General features: G+C 42.9%; 1 protein-coding gene across 1 annotated transcript in view; it reads right to left on the reverse strand.

The window, feature by feature from the left end:
• LOC125466020 (heterogeneous nuclear ribonucleoprotein M-like) overlaps positions 1 to 13,275 on the reverse strand; it is a 39,526-nt gene that overhangs the window by 8,291 nt on the left and 17,960 nt on the right. Inside the window, exons 11-13 of the mRNA XM_048560111.1 lie at positions 8,739 to 8,792; positions 1,230 to 1,334; positions 561 to 626 (exon numbers count right to left, since the gene is read on the reverse strand). Of these exons, the coding sequence (XP_048416068.1) occupies positions 561 to 626; positions 1,230 to 1,334; positions 8,739 to 8,792 (225 nt within the window). The remainder of the gene's footprint in view (positions 1 to 560; positions 627 to 1,229; positions 1,335 to 8,738; positions 8,793 to 13,275) is intronic.

The raw sequence follows: 13,275 nt of genomic DNA on the forward strand, positions 1-13,275 counted from the left end.
CTGTAGCTATTGTATTTTAGCTAGCGTTCAGCTCAAATATAAAGTAGACTTGCCATCCAGGTAACTGCTGTCCGTACTCAATGCCTTGGATTCATATTAATAAAGCCATTTCTTTCAAATGGTTTCTAACATACCTACTAATGTACATTATCTTGCACAGTGTTGAAAAAAGTGGACATCTGCTTCTCAACTCCAATATGCAACAATTTGCTACCTCTCCATTTGACTTTGGCTAAGACGGTTGTTGACATTAACTCATTTTCCAGAAAACTCTTCACACATTTATTTTAAATTTGCACAAGGAATTGAATACTTTCCCATTGTAAGGGCATCTACTCCATGATCCACAACTGGAAGTCACATTTTCTTAAGTTAACATGCAACTTGTCCAAGGTTAGAATGTTGATAAGTTTGTATGCAAAACCCTCAGACAAAGCAGAGGGATAAACCGCATTACAAAAATTCCCAGCACTAACTGCATGGGTGCAAGGACCTGAGCGGATAAAAAGTTCTCTCTAAATTTGAATTCATAACTATGTTTCTTGACAATGTGAACTTACCTCCCATGCCACCACCCATTCCTCCTCCACCAACGGGTCCTCTGTAATCATCCATTCCTCCTGATCCTAGGCAGAGAAGTTACATGAATGTGTAATGCAGGATTATTCAAAAGTAGTTATGTTTTTGTTCAAGTCTACATTACAAGCATAATCCAACTTTGCCCTCCCTTTACCACACTTTGCCACTCCCAAGGGGAAGCCATTCATTAATTCGAGTAGCCCTTCACTAATTGACCCGGACATTCTCGGAAGCTTGTCAAGGCCAGGAGCAAGAGCTTGACTCCAGAACGAGAATCCAATGCTGGAAACTGCAACTAAATCTGAGAAAATGAATTAAAAACACCTTTAATTATTCAGTGCTTCTAACAAGCACTTTTCGTAATTAGTCATTTGCAGTATTTACTCAGCAGTAACTCAAGATTTCAAAATCCAGAGGGAATTTTTGCACAAAAACCTTTCCTCCTTAACATATCAAAATGGGCGAGGACTGTGCTGCCAGGGATTTTTTGTACTGCAATGAGATTACAGCAGGTATGGACAAATTAATAACTCTTGCCATTGGTATTTGGAAAGAGGCAAATCTCAACCACCTGTTGGTCAAGTTGAGTGAAGCAAATTTATCTGTTTAGCTTTAAAAAGACCAGGAATGACAAACCAGAAAAGACTTACCTCCCATTCTGCCCATGTTCATTCCTGGGCCGAATCTCCCCATGTTATCCATCCTGTCCATCCCACCACCACCACCGCCACCGCCACCATATGGACCATCCATGCCTGAAAGTTGGTGTCAAACTTTTAAGTACAAAATTTCAAGCGTCCTTACTCAACCTTAGCAAATGTCAGACTGGCTGTGGCACTGCTCAGTCAAGTATAGGTAATAATAGATTTACAGCAGCACCCTGTGGCCTGAAATTGACTATTCATTATAGGCTAAATTTACTTAAGGACGCCACGTGAAACTGACAATAAGCCGCATCAAAGTTTAGTGTTGAAACTAAGATGCCATCAGAAACAGAAAAGTGGAGTCTGTTCCAGGAAGAGTTTCATGAATTTATCTATAATGTCTATACTGCGCAGAAATTGTACATTACAATTCTAGAAAAGTGATAATTCCGCACAATATTGCTAATTCCCATAGAATTTCTATTTGGCATTTGCTGGACTTCAAACTAATCCACAATAGGAGAAAAATCACCCAACAATTCTGCAATACTCTATCAAATCCCTCCAAGGCAGAATTTATTTCACACTCAAATACCTCACTTAACCGTTAAAACATGTTAAAACATTTTCTCCCCTTTGGTCCAGGAACTCCCTACCTACATCCGTGACACCACCCACACCCTCCACCTCCTCCAGGACTTCCAATTCCCTGGCCCCCAACACCTCATCTTCACCATGGACGTCCAGTCCCTATACACCTGCATTCCGCATGCAGATGGCCTCAAGGCCCTCTGCTTCTTCCTGTCCCGCAGGCCCGACCAGTCCCCCTCCACCGACACTCTCATCCACCTAGCCAAACTCGTCCTCACCCTCAACAACTTCTCTTTTGACTCCTCCCACTTCCTACAGACTAAGGGGGTGGCCATGGGCACCCGCATGGGCCCCAGCTATGCCTGCCTCTTTGTAGGTTACATGGAACAGTCCCTCTTCCGCACCTACACAGGCCCCAAACCCCACCTCTTCCTCCGGTACATTGATGACTGTATCGGCGCCAGCTCTTGCTCCCCAGAGGAGCTCGAACAGTTCATCCACTTCAACACCTTCCATCCCAACGTTGAGTTCACCTGGGCCATCTCCAGCACATCCCTCACCTTCCTGGATCTCTGTCTCCATCTCAGGCAACCAGCTTGTAACTGATGTCCATTTCAAGCCCACCGACTCCCACAGCTACCTAGAATACACCTCCTCCCACCCACCCTCCTGCAAAAATTCCATCTCCTATTCCCAATTCCTCCATCTCCGCCGCATCTGCTCCCACGATAAGACATTCCACTCCCACACATCCCAGATGTCCAAGTTCTTCAAGGACCCCAGTGATCGAGAACGCCCTTGACCGCATCTCCCGTATTTCCCGCAACACATTCCTCACACCCCACCCCCGCCACAACCGCCCAAAGAGGATCCCCCTCGTTCTCTCATACCACCCCACCAACCTCCGGATACAACGCATCATCCTCTGACACTTCCGCCATCTACAATCCGACCCCAACACCCAAGACATTTTTCCATCCCCACCCATGTCTGCTTTCCAGAGAGACCACTCTCTCCGTGGCTCCCTTGTTCGCTCCACACTGCCCTCCAACCCCACCACACCCAGCACCTTCCCCTGCAACCGCAGGAAGTGCTACACTTGCCCCCACACCACCTCCCTCACCCCTATCCCAGGCCCCAAGATGACATTCCACATTAAGCAGAGGTTCACCTGCACATCTGCCAATGTGGTATACTGCATCCACTGTACCCGGTGTGGCTTCCTCTACATTGGGGAAACCAAGCAGAGGCTTGGGGACCGCTTTGCAGAACACCTCCGCTCGGTTCGCAACAAACAACTGCATCTCCCAGTTGCAAACCATTTCCACTCCCCCTCCCATTCTTTAGATGACATGTCCATCGTGGGCCTCCTGCAGTGCCACAATGATGCCACCCGAAGGTTGCAGGAACAGCAACTCATTCAGCTTGGGAACCCTGCAGCCTAATGGTATCAATGTGGACTTCACCAGCTTCAAAATCTCCCCTTCCCCCACCACATCCCTAAACCAGCCCAGCTCTTCCCCTCCACCCACTGCATCCCAAAACCAGTCCAACTGGTCTCTGCAACCCTAACCTGTTCCTCCTCTCGCCCATCCCTTCCTCCCACCCCAAGCCGCACCTCCATCTCCTACCTACTAACCTCATCCCAACTCCTTGACCTGTCCGTCTTCCCTGGACTGACCTATCCCCTCCCTACCTCCCCACCTATACTCTCTCCATCTAATTTTCTCTCCATCTTCAGTCCGCCTCTCCCTATTTATTCCAGAACCCTCACCCCATCCCACTCTCTGATGAAGGGTCTAGGCCCGAAACGTCAGCTTTTGTGCTCCTGAGATGCTGCTTGGCCTGCTGTGTTCATCCAGCCTCACATTTTATTATCTTGGATTCTCCAGCATCTGCAGTTCCCATTAATCTGTTAAAACATGAGCATGTGAGTCAGAAGGCGCAGGGCATTCAGCCCTTCGAGCTTGGTGTGCCGTTTATTAAAATCGTTGCTGATCAGATACAACTCCAAAGCTAACTTCCAGCATCTTTCTGGAAAACTTTCAAATCTTTCCTTGAAAACACGCAAGGATTCTGCTTCAAACACCTTTTCAGAAGGCACTCCAAACACTTACGACACTCAGGAAAAATTTCATCTAATCCATTTTAAATGGGTGACCCCTGAGTTTTAACCTGTTATTCCCTGTTCAGGATTCTCACAAGAGGTAAGATCCTCTCCACATCTTCCCTATCATGATTCCTTGAAGATTTTATCTACAATTCAAACAAACCACCCCATCTCTTTTAAACTCGTGAACTTGTCCAATCTAACCACACTAACATAAGCTGCCCATTTGACGCATTAGTCTAGTAAACCAGCTCAGAAGTGTCTCCAACATTTGGATCTTTCCTCAAAATAAAGTAATTAACACCGCATCCCAGGCAATCACCAGGGCCCTAAATAACCAAAGCACGGCCTCCCTACTTTTGTATTTAATTTCCCTTGAAATAACATTTTATGAGCTTTTCTAATTATTTGCTGCATTTGCATGCTGTTACATATCATGCACAATGAAGTTGAGAGAGAGCTGGGCATCCAAGAGCTCTACAACCCTCACCACTTAAAATTATTCTTCCTGACAATTTCACATTATACTCCATTTGTGACATCTTTGCCATTCACTTACCCTAGCAATGTATTTTAGTAACAGTTCTCTTCAGGACTGACTGTCCTACCTATTTTTTAACGTTACCAGCAAGTTGGCAACCATACTTGAAATCACTGCTTTCTCATTCATTTAGATAAACTGTGCCAGTTGGGGTCCCAGCAGAGATTCATTTGGCACACTTCCATCTTGCCAAAACGTTACATCTCGTCAAACCACCTGAAGACAACCCACTTACGCCTACACCAATCCATGAGCCAGGATGCTACCCATACAACTTGTACTTTTATTTTAAACTATCTTTAATGTAGCACCATATCAAAATATTTTCTTTAAATCCAAGTACAGTTCCTCTATTCAGAGAGGAGTCTTCCCTCCATAAATAACTCCAGTATATTGGTCAAAACTATTTCTTTCACAAAACCAAGTTAACTGATTACCCTGAACTTACTCAAGTATTCTATAACATCTTTAATAATACCTGTGTGCTTAATAGTGATTGCGTGGGCTTCCTCCCATAGTCCAGAGAGGTTCAGGTTAGGTGGATTGGCTATGCCCATTGTGTTCAGGGATGTGTAGATTAGGTGGGTTATGGTTGGCTGAGTCTGGGTGGGGTGCTCTGTGGACTAGTTGGGGCAAATGGCCTGTTTCCACGTTGTAGGGATTCTGTGATTCTAATAGTTTCAAACATTTTCCCTCCGACAGCTAATTGGCTTGTAGTTTCCTGTTTTTGTCTTCTTTTGTGAATGAAACCATTATATTCACTATCTTCCAATTTGGACCATCCCCAAATAAAGGGAATTCTGGAATTAATCTCACTAGTCGCTTCTTTTAAAACCCTAAAATGAAGTCCATCAAGACCCAGGCCTGCAGGTCAAACAATTTACTCAGTGCTTTTTTCTCCAGTGTTCACAATTGTCATTTTTATGAATACCTTCCACTTCTCCATTTCTGAAATAATACTGCTTCACAGATGTTCCTTTTGTTTTTTTGCAAAAACAGTAATAAAATACTTAAATATGCATTTTATTTTCCATTATTAATGCTTCAGTCAGACTTTCTATAGCAGCAACAATCATGACATTTCCCTTTAAGTTCTTAGAGAAACTTTCACTTTATATTTGTCCTGTTTTCTCTCATACTAATGGTCCCATCCTTAATATTTTGGTCATTATTTGCAGTTTTGTATATGTCCAGTCTTTTGATCTGCCACCCAGTTTTGCACAATCGTATGCCTTTTAAGTTTGAGCCTATCCTTAAGCTTTCTAGTTCACAATAAATGGTGGGTTTGTCCCTTGGAATTTTTTTACTGGAATATTCTGCAATATCCCCTTTAACATCTACCACCGCATCTCTTCCAACCTATCCTTCAAGCTAATTTGCTGATTCACTTTAATACCTGCGTGCTTAATAATAGTGATTGCTTTTGCGCCCTTGCAATGCACTTAATTTAATCCTAGTATACTTTCTGGTCAGATCCAGAACGTGCTAAGAAACTAACAAAAACAAATTCCATGAGCTTCTCACTTAAAATATCTTTATCCATGTGATCTTTATTGCTGATATATGGATTAAAAATCTCCCATAATTATCACTGCACCTTTCAGACAAGCTCATGATTACTTCCTCTCCTGCCCCACCTTACAGCACAGTTACATTAGGAGGCTTTCAAACCACTCCCAGAAATGACATTGGCTTGAAATTGGAAATAAAGAATTTCCACATCTTGGCTTTCTGAACTATAAGTCATTCCTTTCTACTGTGCTAATACCATCACTAACCAAGAGGCTCCCCTCTACTTTTTCCTGCTTTCCTGTTCTGCACCCTTTAAGATTCAGATCTCAATCCATCCTGTTGTCTTTCTGTAATGGCTGCCAGATCATACTCATTTTGTTTGAGGTGCTATAGGCATTCAGATAACAGCCTTTGATTTCACCCTTTTACTTTTGTAAATTCTAAATTTTCTGATTGACTCTTATGATTCATACGCTACTCTTGCTCACCAGTCCATCATTTTAACTCTTCAGCCTTGTCTCTGTTTGATTTCACCACCTCTCTCCAAATTGTGCCCACCAATAGAGTTAAAATTCCCTGTATTTCCCAAGAAATGGAGCTGGTATTATCACCATCCCCTCGGTTCAGATGGACAACATACCACCTGTACAGATCCAACCTTTCTCCAGAATTGGAGCAATTGTCGCACTAACCCCAACTTCCTCCTCTCGTTCCAGGCTTTGAACACAGTTTGATTTGTCCTATTCCAATTTGCATATGGCTTGAATAGTAATGTAGAGATGATCTCTGGAGGTTCCATTTCTTAATTTGACACGTAGTTCTTCATGCTATGCAGAACTTCCTACTTTGTCATCTGACCTACACTGACAACAGCTGGACTCTTTCCCCCTCCCATCACCATGTTCCTCTCTACAACAGATGCTGAAACTCTGGCACCAGACAGGGAAGACAACCACCCAGATTCACTCCTGGTGTGGACAATACTACCAAACCCCTTACTATACTGCTCCCAATCACCAGTACATTCTCTCTTTTTCTCCTCTATCACCATGATTTATATCTTGCCCTCTGCAGCTCTCTCATCCGGACAACCTCAAAGCACCTCAAGGAATCTGTTTCTGAATTAACAGGTTGGTCCATTAAATTTGACTCCTTTATTACGTACAAGGAACATTCACTGAAATTAAAAATACAACACTTTGCAATACAGGCTGTTACTGTAAATAAATGCAGGGCTGGAAGAAACGAGCTTATGAAACAGGTTATCCGATGACTGATGCCCCAGATTCCTGCAAAGGACTTCAGAAGTCTTCAAATTTTATGTTGTTTCGAAAATACAGCTAAGTACCTGAATCAGATTATGAAATAGACTTTCTTCGACCATGTCATGCCAATGATGCCACAAGGGAAACAAACATTAAATCAAGTCACCCCGGTGGAGAGCTAGTTCTGCACACGTTTAGGCATACAAATACCTCTCAGCAGCAATTTCAGCCATCTAGAGTACATGTTTCTGACTAGAAACCAATACTGCCATCGCCAGTTTCTGCTTCCTTAAAATGAAGTATGAATTTACTATGTTCAAATATCCACAGAATTTCCATGCTTCTTTCCCCAATTCATTCGTGGGACGGGGGCATCACTGGCTGGCCGGCCAGCATTTTTTGCTCATTCCTTGTTACCCTCGAGAAGGTGGCCATGAGCTGTCTTGTTGAACCCCTGCAATCCACCTGTGGGCTAACTCATAATGCCCTTAAGGAAGAATTTCCAAGATTTTTTACCTAGCAAAGAAACAGTAACATATTTCCAAGTCAGGATGGTGACTGGCTTGGAGGGGAACTTGCAGATGGTGGATGTCCCACGTATCTGCTCCCCTTGTTCAGCTAGATGGAAGTGGTCATGGTTTTTTGTTGGACCTACACCCAATCAGGAAGCCCGGAGTAATTTATCACACACCTAACTTTTGTCGTGCAGATGATGGCCGGGCTTTGGAGAGTAAGATGGAGAGTTACTGTCCAGTATTCCTAGCCTCTGACTTGCTCTTGTAGCCATTGCATTTATAGGGTAATCTAGTTGCACTTTTGGTCAATGGTTAGCCCAGGCATGACGACACTCAGGGATTCAGTGATGATAATGCAGAGCAATAGTGGTTATGTTGTCACTTACTGGTGGTCATTGCCTAGCATTTGTGTGACATGAATGAGACTTGCCACTTGTCAGCTCATGCCTGGATACTGTCCAGATCTTCTTGCATTTGAAGATGGACTGTTTCAGTGTCTGAGAAGCTGCAAATGGTGCTAGTCATTGTGCCATCATCCACCAACATCCCTGCTTCTAACCTCATGGCAGTGCGCAGGATGACTATGAAGCAGCTGAAAGGATTGGGCCTAGGGCGCTACCCTGAGGAACTGCCACAGATCTCCTGGAGCTCAGATGACTGATCTTCAATAAACACAACCACCTGTGTGCCATGTGTGACTCCAAACAGTGGAGAGTTTACAACCTGTTGCCTTCTGATTCCAGTTTCATTAGTGCTTCCTCGATGCCACACTCAATTGAATGCAAGCTTGATAATCAAGCATCACGAGGGACATAACTGCATGTACTTCAAACCATGTCAAGGGTTGCCAGGTGAGAAAGCATTTTAATCTTGTCGCAATTAAAAGTTTGTAAAACAGGTCCAGCCTATGGTAAATTAACTAATGCTCATATTAATTAGGTCAAGTAAAGAGCTCCAAATTATACTTTCTATAAAACTTACCTCCACCTCCCATCCGATTCATGCCACCGAATCCCATTCCATCCATTCCCATTCCTGTTGGGAAGGAATAGATTTGAATGATCATGTTGAAGAACAAATACTTTTCATACACACTTTTACATCATGTTAGATACACATGGGTTAAATAAAACTGAAATATACCAGAAGTATTTAGTTTGATCTTGACCACGTACAGAACACGCAATGCAGACAGAACCAAATAATGCCTAATAAAATTCAGTTCAGTGAGCAAATTCATTGCATTAGTACTATTAAAGCGCGTTTTGTGTACCAAGAAACAGACTAGAAGGAGCAGTATACAAGTCAGGAGGCGGACAGTAAACAGCCTGGGTTATTCCCTAATTTAGGAATTAATAGCTCAAAGGGATTGGAGAGATAATATCTGAAAACTAAAATGCAGCCCATGTTTGAATCAAAGTTTTCTAGCTTACACATTTAGGGCTATATTACAGCAGCACAAATTCAAAAGTACATGCTGTCCTGTGACACTTTTGCCACTAATAATCACCAATGTGTGAGCACAGCAGCACAACTTTCTCCAATTCCTATGCTGGTCTTGTGTAACCTTTCTGTATCCTTTGTTACATAGTGATTACATTACTACTGAAGTGTTTTGTACATAATTTACCCCATTTTGGGCTCGTAGTCATGCAAGCAGTAATCCCCTATTATCTGTTCATGAGATGCATGTGACAAGCTCACACTGTCTACAGTGTATTCCTGTGGAGGTGTTGGTGGCTGTTCTTTCTTCAAGCACATCAGTATTCATGTTAACACTACTTCTGCATAGCTTTTAATACATAATGTCAAAGCTTACAAGAAGCATATCCAAGTCATAAGAGTACAAAACCTTAAGGAAACTACTAGGTCATCAGTCTCACAAGAGACTTCCTCTTCAGGTTGAGGGTTGGAAGATCTTGACACACTGCTAGTATACTTAGCCAGCACATATTCTGTAGCCAAAGTACACTTGAAATGCAATGATTGGATGGATAAGTAATCTGCTTTAACGTATATGACTTGTGCTCTAAATGCTGGAGTGATTCCAGAGCTCTCAGACTCTGCCCAAATAATCGTCACAGTTGGTACATAAACTGACCAATTTAAGCATCCAAGATCTTGGCAGAGTTACCACTGACATTGGGGTATATAGTGGTACTCTGTCACTTATAGGAAATTGTTTGAAATAACAGTCGGCCATAAACCATGGTAACAGGCGTTCAGTCCAACGCATCCACACCAACCAAACATTTCAATCTGATCACGTCTATAGAAAATGTTCTGATGTTGGCAAACCTAAGGCTTCATATTGTTTAAAAACATGAATTGACAACCCGTTTCACTTATTAGACGAGTACAAAACAAACCTGACAGGATCAATAAATGATCAATCCCACATATGACACACGGGATGGTTATCCATGATAATGCTGAAAATTGTTGGGCTTCCAATAACGTGGCAGTCATTATTCGACAACAAGTCCTGGTATTTATGCAAAACAATAATGCTAACTCCACCATTCATGGAGTTGTTAACTGTATTTACAAATACTACTACATTAGTTCGTACAGAAAATAAGTTTGATTTCATGGCAGATATTGAAAGCAATCAATACTATGCAGCTTCATCTCCAAAAAGCATTTGAGAAAGCTGTCACATACATTAATGGGATGAGCAGACAGATTTTAAGACAACAGGGAACAGCTACATACTCTAGGGGCACTCCTAAGTGGTTATTAACAGTAATGGAGCTTCATAAGGACCAGTTATTATTGGAGTCCCAATATGCTCATTGTCAGGACTGCCGCTTCCACCATATTTGTCAACGATACTGAAGAGGTGACCTTAAATTTGTATACTGTTGCAAAGTCGGGTAGAGAACTTGTGGATTAGGAAGCAGTAAGTTAGAATTTGGTGTTTGCAAAATATTAAGGGAGAAAGTCAGGCATGGTCCGTTTAAAAGATCATAGAATTTCTACAGTGTGGAAACAGGCCATTTGGCCCACCAAGTCCACATGCTTTTTCTATGTTTAAGATTCAAAAAGGAGGAGGGCAGCAGCTTCTGTGTTTGCAGGCGAACAAGACAGCACCCAAATTGAAACATTTGGGTTAAGAGGCCACAGTTAGCAGTCAAAGCAGCAGTTTTGGTGACCAAATCAAGTTTCAAATTTAGTCAGTCAATCTGAATCAGGCACTTGGACACCAAAGGCCAATTAATTTTAGATAATAAAATGCGAGGCTGGATGAACACAGCAGGCCAAGCAGCATCTCAGGAGCACAAAGGCTGACGTTTCGGGCCTAGCCCCTTCAGAGAGGGGGATGGCGTGAAGGTTCTGAAACAAATAGGGAGAGAGGGGGAGGCGGACCGAAGATGGAGAGAAAAGAAGATAGGTGGAGAGAGCATAGGTGGGGAGGTAGGGAGGGGATAGGTCAGTCCAGGGAAGACGGACAGGTCAAGGAGGTGGGATGAGGTTAGTAGGTAGATGGGGGTGCGGCTTGGGGTGGGAGGAAGGGATGGGTGAGAGGAAGAACAGGTTAGGGAGGCAGAGACAGGTTGGACTGGTTTTGGGATGCAGTGGGTGGAGGGGAAGAGCTGGGCTGGTTGTGTGGTGCAGTGGGGGAAGGGGACGAACTGGGCTGGTTTAGGGATGCGGTGGGGGAAGGGGAGATTTTGAAACTGGTGAAGTCCACATTGATACCATTAGGCTGCAGGGTTCCCAGGCGGAATATGAGTTGCTGTTCCTGCAACATTCGGGTGGCATCATTGTGGCACTGCAGGAGGCCCATGAAGAAGGGTCTAGGCCCGAAACGTCAGCTTTTGTGCTCCTGAGATGCTGCTTGGCCTGCTGTGTTCATCCAGCCTCACAATTTATTATCTTGGATTCTCCAGCATCTGCAGTTCCCATTATCTCTCGCCAATTAATTTTAGACAGTTTTGACAACACAGGACCAATCTTATTGTAAGGAATTGATATTCATCAAGGGTGCAAAAAGGGACAGTCAGGCAAAGACAAGAAAGCAAACTACTATCTGCCAGAGTTAATAGCTCACAGCTCAAGAGAGAATCATTGTCTAAAACTTAGACAGAGAGCCAAACTAACATCTAAATCAAAAAGATACCTACTGCACAAGTAGTTAATATCCCATTGTAATTGAACTGTCTCCCAATTATTTTTAGAAGAAGTCTATCAGCCACTGTCCTTCCAGTGAAAACAATGCCAGTCTCTGTAACCTTTGCTCAGCCAATGCCAGAGACTGGCAAAATCCTGGTGAACCTTCTCTGTACTATCTCTAAAGCTTCCATGTCCTTCTGGTAGTATCATTCAACTAGAAGCCCTGATCCATAAGTAAGAAATCTGGACCAAGTGTTCTCTGCAGCCAGCACAAAATACTAACATTACAGCAGTTAGGTAAATAAAATCAGCAAGTTGCAATTCAAAGTGAGTGTCAGAGATTGCTTTTAGTTAACCATTAGAAGTTGTTCAAAAGGCAGGTTACATCACTTTTCACACTCCTTTTTAACAGATTATAGGGCAAGGTACTCCTCTTTGGGTGTTTCCATTTTAGTCCTCAGAGGCAGAGTCAACTTCTGCTTTATAACAATACGTGTGGTTGGAAGAACTTCAAAGCAGCAAAATAAATTTAGTTAAGTATAAATGCAGTTGGTAAATGGAATCAATCACACTTGGTATATGTCTTTTCACCCAAATAATGTTGCATTATACTTGAAAACTGCCTTCACCCAATTAGAAGTATACATCGTGCATAGCTACCTACAGAAATCTATCGAGGAATCAAGTATTTAGAACGAGCTAATTGCAAAAGCAAAAAACATACTGCAAGAACAACTGTCAATGAAGATCAGTTTAGCTCAGTTGGCTGGACTGTTGGTTTGCGAAGCAGTACGATGCGTGGGTTCAATCCCCATCACCAGCTGATGTTACCATGAAAGAACCATCCCTCCTCAACTCTGCCCTCGCTTGAAGTAATGTGGCCCTTGGGTTACATCATCACCAGTGTGTCTGTCTCTCTCTCTCTCGCGCGCGCACACACACACACACACACACATGAGAACAGTCCTATCGTCTGTTAAGACTATGATGATTTGATACTTAAACACTATTCTTTCTAAACAAAGTTCTAATCAGGCCACATAGATGATACTGCACCCAGCTTGGTTTCTGTCATAAATGCTCCTGACAGGTACCATGATTACAGATTCCATAGCAACGTTTCAGAGAAAAACCAGCAGGATGATATTTAGACTTAAGGTACTTGAGATGGTGAGTCACTAAAAAGGAGTCAATAGTCTTTGTGTCTTTAATTTATTTTCACCTATAGATATAGAGGAACTCTTCCACTGTTCTTTTACAAGTTATCTATGGATTCCTCTCAATCCAGCTCCCAGAATGAAGCAAAGTTGATGCACAGGTGCCACTTAATTGGATCTTTTAACAAATATATCCATTAACTAGGTTGTTACATGGGGAAGAGTTTTTGCGAATCAGGAGGCAG

This window comes from Stegostoma tigrinum, chromosome 30, assembly GCF_030684315.1.
Source record: "Stegostoma tigrinum isolate sSteTig4 chromosome 30, sSteTig4.hap1, whole genome shotgun sequence".
Taxonomy (NCBI): domain Eukaryota; kingdom Metazoa; phylum Chordata; class Chondrichthyes; order Orectolobiformes; family Stegostomatidae; genus Stegostoma; species Stegostoma tigrinum.